The sequence below is a fragment of the Chaetura pelagica genome, unplaced genomic scaffold (assembly GCF_000747805.2).
Source record: "Chaetura pelagica isolate M959 unplaced genomic scaffold, ChaPel_1.0 scaffold109, whole genome shotgun sequence".
Classification (NCBI taxonomy): Eukaryota; Metazoa; Chordata; class Aves; order Apodiformes; family Apodidae; genus Chaetura; species Chaetura pelagica.
Window position 1 is genome coordinate 12,351,757 of NW_009970725.1, and position 17,113 is coordinate 12,368,869.

The 17,113-nt window shown below is 37.9% G+C and overlaps 1 protein-coding gene across 1 annotated transcript in view; it reads right to left on the reverse strand.

Moving 5' to 3' along the window:
- LAMA1 (laminin, alpha 1) overlaps positions 1–15,635 on the reverse strand; it is an 80,561-nt gene extending 64,926 nt beyond the window's left edge. The window contains exons 1-4 of the mRNA XM_010006863.1: positions 15,467–15,635; positions 15,047–15,159; positions 5,279–5,521; positions 2,567–2,746 (exon numbers count right to left, since the gene is read on the reverse strand). Of these exons, the coding sequence (XP_010005165.1) occupies positions 2,567–2,746; positions 5,279–5,521; positions 15,047–15,159; positions 15,467–15,557 (627 nt within the window). The 5' untranslated portion in view covers positions 15,558–15,635. The remainder of the gene's footprint in view (positions 1–2,566; positions 2,747–5,278; positions 5,522–15,046; positions 15,160–15,466) is intronic.
- Positions 15,636–17,113: the final 1,478 nt, after the last annotated feature.

Here is a 17,113-nt window from a genome sequence, read left to right on the forward strand (position 1 = left end):
GAGTTCAAGACTCTCAGACCTAAAAACCCTGCAGTCATTTGGTTCAGGAAGAAGAGGTGGCCTTGGGTGGTCAGACATGCTGACTTCCTGAACTGTTATTTCTTTGAAGAACCTTGGAGCTGGAGCAAACTACCCTCTTTAATGTCATACTTAATTTTTAGATTTTAAGTTGTGTTATTATGTTTAGTATTTTAGTACTTTTTTTAGTGGTTTGGGCTTGAATTACAAAAAGTACTCAGGGACTTAGGAACAGTAAAAGTCCTTAACTACAGAGAAGGAGGTGCAGACTCAGAAAAATAGGACAAAATTAGAGCTGTGTTTCTCACTGCATTTCCTGCTTCGTTTCTTTTGTCTTGTTTGCTTAAAACTCAGGGTATGGTTCATAGCAGCTGTGTGCAGCTTGAAGTTGAACAAGAGACCAACACTAGTCAAATGCTACTGACAGAAATAAATAAATAGAATATAAAAATAATGGTGCTGTTGAACACAGAAAAGTTCTGCATCAACATTCTCAAGACTAGGTACAACTACTAAAAAAGAAACCCCACTACAAGAAAAACTACAAGGTCCTGGAGCAAGTCCAGAGAAGGGCAAGAAAGCTGGTGAAGGGTCTAGAGAGTAAGTCTTACATGGAGCAGCTGAGGGAACTGGGGTTGTTTAGTCTGGAGAAAAGGAGGCTGAGGGGAGACCTTATCACTCTCTGCAACTACTTGAAAGGAGGTTGTAGAGGTGGGGGTTGGTCTCTTCTCCAAAGAAGTGGTAGAAGAGGAAATGGCCTCGAGTTGTAACAAGGGATGCTTAGATTGGATATTAGAAGGGTTATTAAACAGTGGAACAGGCTGCCCAGGGCAGTGGTTGAATCACCATCCCAGGAGGTGTTCAAAAGATGTGTAGAGATGTGGTGCTTAAGGACATGACTTCACACTGGACTTGCTAGAGTTAGATGATACTAAAAGTCTTTTTCAACCAGGAAAATTCTGTGAAACTGAATGCAATTGGTATGAACAACTGGATGTAAATCTTCAGAAGCAGTAAGAACACAATCCAGAAAGCTGGAAGTTATTATCTTGGTTGTAGTTGCTTGCGCAGTAAGACACAAGGTGAGATACCAGGATTTAGAAATCCTGCCCAACAAACCCCACATCTTGTGAAGTGGAGCTTTCCATGCAAAACTGCACCAAGTAGTGCTAGATGGGGTAGTACTAAGTCCTGGAGTGCGCAACTGTGTGTTACAAAGGCAACAGCAGTGCTTGTCATCGACACCCATGGAGGTTTGTATGCTTTCATGCTAAGCCTTTTTTTAAAGTGTACTTTTTGATATTACAATACTATCAACAGACCTACATGTCAATGAGCCTATTCCATGGGAACATCTCACCTGTTGAGGTTGTGCATTAACCATTTCTCTATAGCCAGCAAGGAACAGCTGGAGCAGCTGTCCAATACTCTGTGCTTGCAGTCTCCATGCCAGCAAGTCCCATATGGGGCCGACAGAAGAAGGAGAATGTATTTTATACTTTAAAAATGCTGCAACTGAATGGGCACCTCCATAACCAAGGCAAGAGTGGGGCTGCCTTGAAAGTACCCACCAAACCCTGAACAAAATCACGTTCTTCTCTTCCTCCTGTACCCGGCCATCCAGCCAGACCCCACAGAATCAGTTCACAAGGATTGCTTATATCGGAAAAGGCACAAATTGCAAGAGTGCTGGTGCTGCACAAGGAGAAATTGCCTGCAGATATTCTTCAAGACAAAGAGCTACAAAGGAATAGGAAGAGGAAACTCTTCTCATATTCTGTCCTCATCAGAAAAACATTAAACCACTGATGCACTGACCCAGGGGTTTCAGACAAATTAAGAGGGTCAAAATGGCAAAATACAAAGCAGAAATACTGCAAAAATCTGTTACCATAGGCTCCAATACTGAAATTCTGTGAGAGCTTGAAAAAGTCAGCTTAAGTGCTAGGTGCTTCAGTTCCGCTAGTTGCCATATCAGGTGTGCAATAAGATCAGTTAATACTCTTAGAATTCTACCCAAGTTTTTTACATTATTATTAATTCATGGACTTTAAAACAATTTATTACAACAGTCTTAAAAAAAAATAAAATATATATATATTGAAGAAAATGCTCACCAGACATCAAAATTCACAATTATAAAGTCTTGAAAGATTTTTTTTTATGAACCAGAGCACTGGGTCTTGAAATCCTTGATACACCAGAAAAGGTACCGCAGTTGCATCAAGAGCAACCTCAAGTGACATTGCCATCAGCAAAACCATAGTTTTTATTTTTATGACAAAGCATTACGAATACTGTTTCTGGCATAAAACATTTACACAAGGCAAGCAAAAAGCAAACAAATAAAAACCTCTAAGAAGCATTTTTTTTTTTTCCAATTTGTTTCTAACAGTGCTGTTAGTCATGTTAAAGGGTATTATTTAACCTATCAAAACAACTCTGTGAATGGCAATGATCAGAGGTCCTGCCTCCTCCTCAGATAGATCAGAAAAGGCTCTCCTCCCATCGAATCAAACTGAATACTGTTTACAAACAATTAGCTTACCCTTCTGGTAACAATGGGGTCCAGTTCTTTGGGATCGTTATGGCTGAGAGTCATGAGGTCAGCGTTAAGAGTCCTAATCCGCTGCAGCCGCAGGCGAATGTATCGTGCAGAAGTGAACTCCAGCAGCTTTGGCGAGGGATCGTCAGCGCTGGGCCGGCCATTGATCAGTGATGTGTGAATCTAGAAGGAGGGACAGGCTTAATCATAAACATAACTGCAATTCAGGAGCAACAACAAACATCTTCATGTGAAAGTTAAAAACGTAAGATGATTGATCACCATCTTGATTTTCAAGATGGTGAGATGTTTAAACTATCTGGAAGTCTCTTTTCTTCCCCACTCTCTACCTGCAGGTAGAATTCCTGCTTCCTGACTCACATAGTTCTGAAACCACCACCCTTGGCTCATCATAGTCTCCAGTCTCCTGGACTTTTGTGGAGACAGCATAAAGAGAAACAGTGTCACAAGCTAGTTCTTATCTCCTGTGGTCTTCCTTCCTTTGCCTTATTGAGATGGAACATTTAAATTTGTCCATAAGCACAATTTTGGCCTTACAGATTCCTCCTTTGCAGTTTGTAAAGACTGCAAAACATGTGGCACACATACACAATCTGGGGTAGTTAATCCCATGCCTTGCTGGGACAGGGCTGCCCAATCAGCAAAGAGTACTTAGTGACATGAGAGCGCAGTGGGAAGCCCCAACACAGATGACAACTCAAAGCAAGGGGCTGCCACCACAAGCCAGCCCATCTGGTCTCCATCTTTCTCACACAATCCCAACTAGAACCACTAAGATGGCTTTTGGTATCTAGCTGCACAACTTATTCTGGCAGCAGCCCCTTCCTTCTTTCCAAAGCAGCTCAGGAACACACAAGGATTTGGTCTCATATGACCATGTAGTTCCTGCTTCACTTTATGGAAGAAACTGAAAAATCACACTCCACAGGCCATAAAAAAAAAATTATACAGTTCACCTGTTGTGTACAATAAATAAGGGGTCATTCTTTGCTCTTGCCAGCTACATTTTAGAGTGCATGACATGGATGTATTTAGCACCGACAAGGCTGCACCTTGAATACTGTGTATAGTTTTGGGCCCCCCACAATAAGAAAAACATCGAGGTGCTGGAGAGAGTCCAGAGAAGGGCAACAAAGCTGGTGGAGGGTCTAGAGAACAAGTCTTATATGGAGTGCCTAAGGGAACTGGGGTTGTTCAGCCTGGAGGAAAGGAACCTGAGGGAAGATGATATTGCTCTCTACAACTACCTGAAAGGAGGTTGAAATGAGTTGGGGGTAAGTCTCTTCTTCCTAGTAACAAGTGACAGACAAGAGGAAATGGCCCCAAGTTGTAACAAGGGAGGCTTAGATTGGATTTTAGAAGAAACTTCTTCACTGAAAGTATTGCCAAGCACTGGAACAGACTGCCCTGGGAAGTGGTGGAGCCACCATCCCTGGAAGTATTTTGAAGACATGTAAATGTGTCACTTAAGGACATGGTTTAGTGGTAGACTTGGCAGTGTTAAATCTATGGTTGGACTTAATGATCCTAAAGGTTTTTTCCAACCTGAATGATTCCATGGTTCTACATAGTACACAGCAATTAATTTCTGTAATTTTTTATGTTCCTGCACTCAGAAAAAAGCAATGTTCTGGATCATGTCACTTAATTAATGATGTGTACATCAGGAAATATAAATGAGAACAAATGTCACTGAACTGAATATCAAACCCCCAAACGGAAAATCCAGACACTAAAATTCAAGCCTAAAGTGCAAAGATTCTGCTGTTCATACAAGGTCAACCTAAGGGATTTCTGGTTAATTGTGTGGAGAGACAGGTGAGGTTGCTTTGTCTCTTCCATCTGATCTGTGGGGCATACACTTACACCACTGTAATACACTTTTTATTAAAGTGAATGAGACTTGATGTTTCCTATGTTTTTTGTTGGGTATTTTTCTGAAACAGTTTATGTGTAAGTTTGACACGCTTCAGCCCATAGCTAAAGCCTGCTGTCTTTTTAAAGCCAAGAAGCAGAACCATATTGGCCTCTATTAAGCTAAGAGTTACTAACACTCCCCATGGAATAATGCTGCATTTCTTATCTCACTGTTACATTGTAGCATTCACAATAGAATAACCCCTGGTTTTACTGTATCATTTCATTATGTGGCTGCCTCTATATAATAAATTACACAAGTACCATGAATAGAGTTTGTTAAAAGAAAGAATAATCAACAGTGAGGCTGCACAACTTGTAGCTCTTAATTATGCTACATCCCTGAAACAATGCCAAGGCTTGTTTAGGAGTTCCAGCTGTGCTGAGCATTTCAACAGTATTTGCAGCTTTATCTCACACAGCCAGGTGTTCCTAACACAGGAGGTTATTTTATTAAATGAAAACCTGGCAAAACAGAGTCTCTGTTAGTCTTTCAGGATAAAGCAAGTAATAATACACAGCTAATAGCTGCCATTAAATTACATGGATAGTACAAAAAGTTTAGTAATGGGAATACATAAAGCCAAAGACTTGTCATTCCAGCTTTTAAAAGTTTGGTATACTGGTACATTATGTAAAGATAATATCATTAAAGAAGAGTAACAGATCATCTGGTAAAGCTGAGAGTGATTAACTCTGTAACCGTAATCCAAACATTTTCAATTGCTATCAGTCCATGTTCTTGCTCACAAACCACAAATGCAAAAACAAACAAACCTCTCCATGTTCCAGGGGAACTAGTCTGGAATAATAGGAGGTGCAGATCACTTCATCATCTCTCTTGTAAGTTGGCGGCCCAATTCTTGGTGTAATATTATAACGAGTCAAACATTCTGTATCACTAATTGCATAGTACTGCCATGGTCTGAACTCTGTGCCATCTATGGAGCGTTCCAAAATCCAGTTTCCAGGTCGTGGAGCATTAGCAGCTTTGATGATGACATATGCAACTTGAAAGACCTAAAAAAAAAAAAAAAGCAGGAATAAAATTGCAACACTTAATTATCCTGTAAAAGACCACTAGAAACCAAATGGATGCTAAATTCAAGTTTTTAAAGAAGTACATGGTTAAAAGTAATTATGGGGAGAGGGTAAAATTTGGTACTGAAACTCTGAATAAAATTTTCGCCCAGACTTTCAACAAAAGGCCAATCCAATCCTTTACTAACAGAAATAAGTATCATTTTTTTGTCACAACTCTGAACATTACAGCAAAACATTTGATTATGTGGCTAAAAGAAGACTACACTTATTCAGTGCATTACTTCATATTAATTAAATAGTTGAAATGTGTCTCAGCACTGTACATTTAAGCATTTCTTGTGTACAACATTCTTTCTATGGGAAATATGCTGGTTAGCTTTTCTGAACCTCTGAGGGCTTCAAAGTGGGTTGGTTTCTTTCAAAACAACTGCAGCCCAAACAACTCTTTGTTTCACAACTTAGCTGGGAATTTAATCTTCTCAGTAATAGCATTTCTGATAAGCTTTTTACACCCTATATTAAACAGCTTTGTGCATTCCATTTTCATTATGTGTTAAAAATTATTTAAAGCAGAAGACTATTTACAGATACTGCTGAAAACACAGGGAGAAAAAAAGATAAATGTGACAAACAGAAGCATGATAAACTTAAAGAACAGTAGCTCTTTTAGGAACTGTACTCTCTAAGCTATACAGGTATTTTGACTATTTTTTTAGCTGTCCTGATTCCAAAGCAAAGTCCCCGTCCACACAACAGCACTGTTCAGCACTTCTGTGAGTTGGCAGGGCAGTAATTAAATTTACAACACCTTTCAAATGACCTTGCTAGACCAGCTAGATAATCTGAACTGGCTGCCAACTAGCTACAGCATTAGACACTAACACTGAAATGCACTTATTGCAAAGTTACTGTCTTCTTCCCTACATAATACCTACTATATCATCTCATTTAAAAAGGCAAAAAGGCTGCCTTTGCAAATTGTTAAGACTTGTATATAGATATAGGAGTTTAATGTTTTACATGCTCTATAGTATCAAGCCTCATTGAGACAAAACAAAAATGCTATATTGTTAACCTCCTCAGAAGCACATATTCTCACTTGAGCAGACTGCCTGGTTGGCTGGTGTAATCATCACAACTCTTGCCTGCATGTACAGTATTAATACTGTATTGAGTTCCAATTTGGCCATAATCAGTTCTTTCAAACACTTTTAAATTTATTATTTTTGGGGGTGGTTTTGATGTGGGGTTTTTTGCAATACAGATTAAAGCCAGAGCAATAATGGCACTTGCCACATAAAAGCAGATTTTTATTTTGCCACATGGGGAATTAAACACAGAGATAATCAGTAACTGCATTGCATACGTAATTCAGGAAACTACTTGTGAAACAAAACCATCTTCGCATAAACAGAGCTTTGCTTAGGAGGTCTTGCAGACATAAGAAAACAACTGGTGATACTTATCTTCAAATAACTTATTAGATTTAATACCTTTAAAGAAGTCAAACATCAGTTTTGATTAAAATCAGATGTAACTCAAAATATGATATTCACTTGGTCTGATTTTCTTTTCAGGCACTCCAGTTTTATTCTTTGAAACCTGAAGCACATACTAACATAACTTTTCCAGTTGTTTCAGTACCTATGAAAATTTACACAAACTGAGGATTACATTATTACAAAAAATTTTGGATTATATGACATGTCAACAATGCAAGCAGAAGTGAACAAAAAGAAAAGCGAGCTCACTATTCAGTCACAGCCTTCAGACCCTGGAGTCTGTGAATCCTCTGTTGTTCAGCACAATCTTAAAATCTGATCAAAGTAGAGTATCAAGAAATATAACCTAGCTCCCATGTAGTTAAGAGCCCCTTTTAAATAAAATTTATATCATGCTAAAAAGCTCCAACTGGGGAAAAAAAAAAAAACAAAAAAAAAAACAAAAAAAAAAAGGCTAAAATACATGCTTTTAAAGGGAAAGGAACAGAACTCAGACTCCAAGTTAAGCAACTCTATTCCCTATCTACAACCTGGGTATCTTTGATTCAGTTAACAGTACTTGAATTATATAGCTTTTTTACATAAAGTTATACACAAGCAGAATCTAGTGTCACTTTGGGATCCCTAACCGAAAGACACCTGTATGAGACAAGAGTTACTTATGAGTATTTTCTCCATCACAGAAGAGAATTGCAGAAAACTATTAAAACTAGGGAAGTTTTATTAACTGAGCTTAGGACTTGCACATCCAAGTTCTTTGAAGTCAATAATATCTCTGAAAAGCATAAAAGATGCAAGATTAGAACCCAATTTTTTTTCCAATGCCACAACAGAAAATCATCCTCAAAAACTCTTGCATATCTTTTATTCATTTTTTTCCTCTATGCTTGCTGTCATCAACTAAACTACCTCCCTACTTATTACACAGTTGGCTGAACAACAAATGATCTACTTTTGATTACATCAAGATTTTTCAAGACCCATTGCAGTCTGCAGCTGATGTAGCTAGTTTTAAATCCAGTTCCAACTAGTAACAATGAGCTATCATTCATCACATACTAACTGGAGCCACTGCTTCAGAAATAAAACATTCGCAAGAGTATGTAAGTTAAATTTTGTTTAAATATCAAGTTTTTTAGTGAGGTGGGAGTGAACGGAATAGCCAGTTAAAGATAAAAATTACACAGCAACAGTGCACACGCACAATTCAATAAATTTAATATTTCAAGTCTTTTCACCCACATCCTCTCATGTTTTCCTCTATTTACCCACATAGCCCCTAGATACCTAAAAATACTCCATAGGTAAATTCACAGGATACTTAATATCAGCAACACCAAGAAAATTCGTCATAACCTGAAATAATATAGGTTAAATATAGAGATGAAAGGACTTTGTGTAAATACTGCTGCAATCAAGTAATCTTAAAACAACTTATGAGTGAAGCTGGAGGAAGGGGTTAAGGTGTTTCCAGTGTTTGCGAATGAAGATGCTTTAAGAAAGGTCAGCAGGTAGGGGTTTTGAAGACCTCATATCCCTCAGCCTCTGCAACCCAAAAAGGATCTGAACCAGGAACTCACGTAATGCAAGTTGATTTTCCAACATGCTTAGAGCACTTTACAGATCTTTATTTTTATAAATTCTTCAGGCTTGAACATTGCTGAAGGCAGTTTCCTACCACCCCTTTTAAATAAAATTTATATCATGCTAAAAAGCTCCAACTGGGGAAAAAAAAAAAAACAAAAAAAAAAACAAAAAAAAAAAGGCTAAAATACATGCTTTTAAAGGGAAAGGAACAGAACTCAGACTCCAAGTTAAGCAACTCTATTCCCTATCTACAACCTGGGTATCTTTGATTCAGTTAACAGTACTTGAATTATATAGCTTTTTTACATAAAGTTATACACAAGCAGAATCTAGTGTCACTTTGGGATCCCTAACCGAAAGACAAGGGAAAGGAACAGAACTCAGACTCCAAGTTAAGCAACTCTATTCCCTATCTACAACCTGGGTATCTTTGATTCAGTTAACAGTACTTGAATTATATAGCTTTTTTACATAAAGTTATACACAAGCAGAATCTAGTGTCACTTTGGGATCCCTAACCGAAAGACACCTGTATGAGACAAGAGTTACTTATGAGTATTTTCTCCATCACAGAAGAGAATTGCAGAAAACTATTAAAACTAGGGAAGTTTTATTAACTGAGCTTAGGACTTGCACATCCAAGTTCTTTGAAGTCAATAATATCTCTGAAAAGCATAAAAGATGCAAGATTAGAACCCAATTTTTTTTCCAATGCCACAACAGAAAATCATCCTCAAAAACTCTTGCATATCTTTTATTCATTTTTTTCCTCTATGCTTGCTGTCATCAACTAAACTACCTCCCTACTTATTACACAGTTGGCTGAACAACAAATGATCTACTTTTGATTACATCAAGATTTTTCAAGACCCATTGCAGTCTGCAGCTGATGTAGCTAGTTTTAAATCCAGTTCCAACTAGTAACAATGAGCTGTCATTCATCACATACTAACTGGAGCCACTGCTTCAGAAATAAAACATTCGCAAGAGTATGTAAGTTAAATTTTGTTTAAATATCAAGTTTTTTAGTGAGGTGGGAGTGAACGGAATAGCCAGTTAAAGATAAAAATTACACAGCAACAGTGCACACGCACAATTCAATAAATTTAATATTTCAAGTCTTTTCACCCACATCCTCTCATGTTTTCCTCTATTTACCCACATAGCCCCTAGATACCTAAAAATACTCCATAGGTAAATTCACAGGATACTTAATATCAGCAACACCAAGAAAATTCGTCATAACCTGAAATAATATAGGTTAAATATAGAGATGAAAGGACTTTGTGTAAATACTGCTGCAATCAAGTAATCTTAAAACAACTTATGAGTGAAGCTGGAGGAAGGGGTTAAGGTGTTTCCAGTGTTTGCGAATGAAGATGCTTTAAGAAAGGTCAGCAGGTAGGGGTTTTGAAGACCTCATATCCCTCAGCCTCTGCAACCCAAAAAGGATCTGAACCAGGAACTCACATAATGCAAGTTGATTTTCCAACATGCTTAGAGCACTTTACAGATCTTTATTTTTATAAATTCTTCAGGCTTGAACATTGCTGAAGGCAGTTTCCTACCACGTTGCACATCCATTGTTCACAATTCAGCCATGTGATAAACTTGAGCTGTGTGGCAAGAGCTAATGATTTGTACACTTTAAATTGACTCTATAGCTTTCCCGGAACTCATTTCCTTATTGTGCTACAAGGGTAAAAAGGGCAAGCCAAAGCAAGTTAGTAATTCCCAAGCAGTCATAGATTAAAAGTGTCATTTTACAGGCACTTTAATCCCAACTGTAAAGACCAGCCAAATAAACCTGTGCTGAGGAACCTCTTTTTCATAGCAGCCATATCCATGTAACAAGTAACTTCTGCTTTATTTAGCCTTTCTATCCTCTTTAGTTGCCCAAATGCAGATCTAGCAACACCAAGTACATTATTCTTGAAACATATTTATAAATTAAACTTTCTCCCCCTTCAGTAGGAAATTATGCAGATTTATTTTTTTTTTCTGCAAACTGTAAACTCAGCCAGCAGTGGCTGTGGAAATGCTAGCCTGAAGTCCCCATTTCCATAGGCATGGTCAGTGCTCTACAAGCCACATAGATCCATGCCCCAGCAAGCACAGTTTTCCCAGTAGCCTTTTTGGATTAAGATTCTCAGTTACATGTATCAATTTACAGGAATGGAGACAACAATAAGGGAAAGTTCTGTCTTTTCCTATCTATGGACATTTGAGCCTCAGGCTCCAAAAGTGGAAAGTTAAAAGGAAAGATGTGTCCCAACACATTTTTCCCTAAACATTAGAAATGTTTAACCTCTTAAGAACAGAGGTGCCAACTGCTACTTCAAACCTACACCCCAATTCAAATCCAGACCTTACCTGACACTGAAAAAAAAAAATGTGAAAGGAAGATATGACTTAGGACCTCAGGATGACTGTGTCCTATTATATATCTTCCTGAAATCACACTGGCATAAGGTAAACCATATAATGCAGAAGACTGCAAAATGAACAAGCTTGGAGGAATGTAAAGCTCTTGGCAGACTGATTCCTCCTGGTTTTACAAATTCAGCTAACTCCTCCTCCCTTTGGGATCAGTGCAGAATGAGAATCAGAAAAAACCCCAACCAAACAGCTAAGTATGTTTTTCAAAACAGCATGACAAGTCCTGTGGGGAAAACGTTTATTACAACTAACATTACTCCACATTTTAAGTAAAACTGCAAAACCCATTCTGTTCAGTGCTGTCAACAAACATAAACCTGGTTATCAGAAAAGACTCTTTTTCTTAGATTTAGTTTTAATGTCCAAAAGTTTAAAATTAATGTGTGCAATCTCCCTAAAAAAAGTCAACGTGAAGATGTAATCTGGATATCAGCCTATACTGTTCACAGAGAAGTCTTTTTAAGGGATAAAGATAACTTCAGGCACTTAAGAGATTGTGAGGCCTAGCAATTGCTTGTGACATCTTGTTCTGAGGAGTCTGTGATGTTAAAAGTGCAAAACCAGTAGAATTGCTAGTCTCCTTAGTTATCTATTGTTTAAGATTTTGACTCATTATATGCAACCATTATTTTGGAATAGAAGAAAAATTAAGTTTAGTCCAGAAGTGTTTTGTAAGAATGTAGAGCTGAGCACCTTGAAACTTGCATCATTGGTTTTCAAAGCCAAAAGACTTTTAAGGAACTTCATCATACCTGATAAATTAGCACTGGTCCAGTGCAGTCAGCAGAAGAGTATCTTTTTACATTGGCAAAGGATTTGTCCTTTGAAATCCTTCTTGCCAACTGATGTAGAGGTAAGAGCTGTGTAGAAATCATAATATTTATGCTCTTTTACTTTCTAATACTGGAAACCACAAATTACTTTCACATCAGCCTCCATGGTAATCCAGTACTCATGAAATATTCATGAGCTATGACATAATCAGAAGTAGAAATGCTTTCTCCACTTGATACTATGGGTCTTCCAAGAATAACTCGTCTTGCTTTACAATTCAAGAATGCCATGATACACAGACTTGTGCATTTCAGCTGTGCCTAGTCCAAAGTACCTTTAAATACCTTTAAAAGTCTGAAGCATGGTAATAAATCTGAGGAAACTATTCTTCATTTAATGGTGTGACTGATGGCCCAACTGCACTTCTGTTTATAATAGTCAGCATTTATTTTAATCCATTGCAATTTCAAACACAGCTGTCCAGAGGAATCAAACTAAGGAAAAAATGCTGTTTTTATCGAAAAACACTGCTGTGCATTTTATTTCTGTAGAATTTCCAGGGGAGGAAGCACAAGGTCATAAACCAAATCTTGGTATCTTGTACATCAATACTATACCTCATTGATAAACTACTCTTTCCTAAATTCTGGATCACTGCCATATATTTGATGGCAAGGGAAAACAAAAAAGCTTATCATACATCTGGGTCCTGGAAAAACTGAAAGGCACACCAGCACACCAGAATACACATACCTAGTTATGATCCATATGAGCTAAGAAATCATGACATGTCCACTGGCTACCCTTACAAAACTGTTGGATTGTATCTGTAAAGTGTACATTGGTAACGATCCCAGGAAACAATTGCTCTTTCTGCTAGAACTTCTGGTAATTACTCAAAAAGCAGGAATAATGACCAGATGGTCGTTCTTCACATCACAAAAGGGTGTGAATGTAGCCTATATTCTGGCAAGGAAAGTTAGACAACATGTTTTAATACACTACTTGACAGATTTAATGCACAAAGATTTAAATGTAACAAAAGTACCAATGCTAAAGATACATAGTTAGAAGTACTGACTTTCAGGAATAGTAAACAGTTACTAAAATCACTAAGATCCTTCATACACTTTCCTTTTGTGTTTTCTTTACTTGTGCTAACTTGCTTAAAAGTAAGCGCACCAAGTCACTTCTAATAATTCATTGACTTCAAGCAATCTCTATTAACCAAATCCTTTCTTACAAAGCAGTAATTTACATTCAGTTTGCATAGCCCTAGATGCCTTCTCTTTCTCAAACTCTAAGGAAAACAAAGAAGAAAGGCCCCTTGGGGTAAACTTTTCAAATTGAATTAGTGAAACTGAGCATGGGTCAGGAGAGGAAAGATATGTATTTGTTGAAAACACCAACAGCACTAAGGCTGGAGAGTAAAAGATTGGAAACAGAGAAGCTGAACTGTCCTCAAAGTGCAAATGTTCTAGGAGGATAAAAACTAAGTCATTCCCAACTCTTTTTTTTTTTTTTTCTTTCCTGTTTGTCCATTTACAAAACAAACACAAACTCTTCAAACAACAAGAAATAATACCCAAACCTTTTCTCACTGACAAAAGATACCCTGTTATTATTGTCCTAGCAGTTCAGCTTTCTAATTAAAGAGCAAACTAGGCACTTGTTTAACCCATGCTTCATTATAAAACATCAAAGTTAAACCTTCTGTTTTCACCATTAAAATAACTTTCAAGAAGAGTCTAGAGATCTTGCAAAAGCTTTTTACCAACTGTACACTTTAAGTACATATTTCTTAGTAACAAATCTTCCAGAATTTGAAAGCATCCCCATATTAATAATGGACTGTTGAGCTATTATTTTCTAACAGCTTAGATAGGCCAACATATATATCTGTTCAAACCAAAATAACAAGAAAAAGTAAAGAAAAATACATTTTCTTCAGAATTTTTTTATTATTTTTTTTTTTGAGCAGGATAGGAGACTTTTGTTTCTTTCATGTCTAACAGACAAGCTAACAAATTAGGAAGTTCTCTGTACAGTTTTGGAGCCTCCTAAGAATGATGAGAGCACTTTGCTGTAAAGTGCCAAAACAGAGGAACCAACCTCTGTCCAGTTTCAGTCTCTCCAGGATCAGAAATCAATGCTTTGGAGATATAATCCCTAACTCTTCAGAATAACAGACAGCAAAATTTCATAGAAGATACAATATAGAACATTGTTCTTTCCAGCAAGTGGCAAATCAGCTTCTTTCAGCAACGCTAACTTTGCCCCAATTTGTGCATTATTTGTTTTCTAGTCCTGAAAGATCTCCATCAGCTGATGAAAGTCTTTTTCCAGGGTTCTTCAATTTGACCATTACATTGCATTAACAGGTTTACATACTTAATGTAAATATGCAAAATATGGAGAATTTTAAACAGAATAGTTTAAATTGAGATCTATCATGAGGTAATTGATGTGAATACAATAATTCTTCATTCACTTTTCCTCCTCTGAAATTCAGTATCTGAGTTACAATATCTATGGATCAAACTAGTTCATATTTCAAAGTATATTGTGCTGTTTTCTTACAGTAAATAACAACTATTTCTACGATGTCCTACACCAAAACTTTTACTCTTTTACTAAGAAACTGTGCTATCACCAGTTGACAGGCTAATAGTAATAGTTAATAATATCAGAAAGAGATGCATTCTCACATACAAAATCTACCCTTATGACAATACTCTGAAAACACTGCTGCTTGAAAAGAAGTCTTAAATAACCCAGACTTTAACTAACTTGTCTGAAATCAAAGGTGAAGAAAAAACATCAGACTGCTGGGGAAAAGGCAGCAGGGTCAGGTAGAGAAAGGTCACCAAGACAGAAAGAATGCCAGTGTAAACTCTCATCCACACATACAAAATTGTTACTGTGTGATGAATTACAAGCTGTGACCTGTATGCTTACAAGCATAGTCACTTCCACTCCAGACTACATGAATGAAATCTCTAAGATGCTCTAAAACAATAATTCAAAACACACCTGTTTAAAATCAGTTCATACTAGCTTTAACTACCCATGTTTAACTATGTGCTATTAAATGGTTTACTACTAAATATCCTACCATCTAAACACATAACAACTACAGTGAATTGCATTGGCTTATATTCTACTCATAATAAATGATGCTCACCTAAATGTTACTCACCTGCCTTAAATCCAAGGTGATGGTTACCCAGTGGTATTGCCTCCCATTCTGAATGCTAGGACTTTGCCACCAGTTATTGGTACCATCGATTGCACTAGAAATTGGGTGCTGCTCTGTTTTAAAACAAAATATTAAACATCCCTTGAAAATACATCTCACTGCATTTTCTCTGAATCAGAACATTTATTTCACAGTGAGCACAATTTCTTCCTGGCGTAAAGAGGCAAAAGCTGAAATCTGCCCTCAGCCAAGAAGGCTGTCATTGAATGCTGCAGTGCTTAAAAGCCATTAAAGGTGCTCACAATTTCTGTCCTTTGCTCAAAGTCACTCATGTAGTAGAGGGACTAAAAGTAAAAAGTATTTGAGGGGAAGGGTCAAAAAGAATGACACAAACCCATAAATAAGCCACATGAAACTTGCCTTTGGGATTGGCACTGCGGTGGTCACATACACGGCACTGGGCGTTGCGCAGGGGCCGTCCCGGGACGTGCTCCACTAGTTTGCAGAACATCTCCGGTCCCTTCTCTCCGCAGGTGGCATTGGTGGAGATGTGAGCATTGCTGGCCAGGTTCAAAATGGCAGGGAACAGACCTTGAAAGAAATAACTATCAGCCATATCATAAGGCAAGCAAAATGCAGGCAGGTGTGAGACATTTCTGAATATACAGGGTTTCATGACAAGCTTCTAGCTTAAGATTCAGATACAGAAAAATACAATTAATACAATTTATTTTGTGGAAATATTATCATACCACACTGACACCAGCACATTGATGATGATGATATGATGATAGCTCTGGAGCACTGCAGCCCTGTCACTGCCCACCACTTTGCAGCTTCATCAAACCTGCCCACAGCCCAGGACCGTATTTCAGCCTGCCAGAGCCATCAGCCCCTGCCACAGTGATGCCACAGCAGGGCTGGTCTCCAGCTCCCTACAATACTGTCCAGCCATGGGACCCATGTATCAGCCCAACCTTGGCCTGCCCCCAGGGATGTGCCCGATGCCTGGACTGGGGCTGCTCCAGTGGCCCCCACTGCCCTGACTGGGGCAGTGTGACAGATCCTGGCTACCAGGCCCTGCAGGAGACCTCTGTGGCCCTCACAGAGCTGAACCCCTAGCCCCTTGTGTCTCCCTGACCGCAATAACCCTGTTATTTCACTCCTCCTTTGGACACTTTATTGCTGAGGAACACACAAGGGAGTAAACAAACTCTTTCAGTTACTAAATCTTCTCTTCACATTGGAAATTGATCACAACCAGAAGAAAAACTGGACCACTTCCAGGAGCAAGAAAGAACCATAAAACACACACGTAGCTGGCGTGGAAAATGGCATTTACCAGGAGCTGCCCGATACCACTGCCACTGCCCTGAACAACACAATCTGGGCCCACATATCTTAAGGGCTGCACTTCAGACCTTTGTACCCAGCTTTTCTGAAGTCTGTGTAAAGTCTAAGGAGTATTTTGCCTACCACCTACCAATCTTTACACAAAAACTTTTCTGTACTTTCAAAATTGTGTTGTTCTCGTGTGCTGGAATAATAAACCAACAGACTAAGCATTTCAAGATTACTGCAATAAAACCAGGAATCATTATTATTTTCTAAAAGGAGTAAGGTTTTACTTTGGCTTGAAGGCTGCAGATAAAATTTAAAGAATAATGTATGTGACAAAGTTAAAGCACAGCTTCTCAGCAACATTATGATCGTTTTCCAGTCTTCCCTCCTCAGTTAAAAAGCTTTCACTTCTTACATGCTTATGGTATAACAAATACTTCATTGCCACTCAGAAGCAACTATCAAAATTATTTTGGAAAAGAAGAGTCCCATGTTTAGAGATTAAACACAATGAGCTGAAAGCAAAGCTAAAGTCTTGGTATGGCATATTAACAGAGCTGCAAGAAACACTACTGTTGCAATAGTGAAGTATTTACTTTTTTGTTACAAGAAATTCTGAAAACAAAAAACAAGTCTGACATAGTTTTTTCACTAGCAAAACTATATTTTGTTTTGTTTTTTGGTTTGACTTCCATCACAAAAAGACTATAATATGTATTTTTTTCT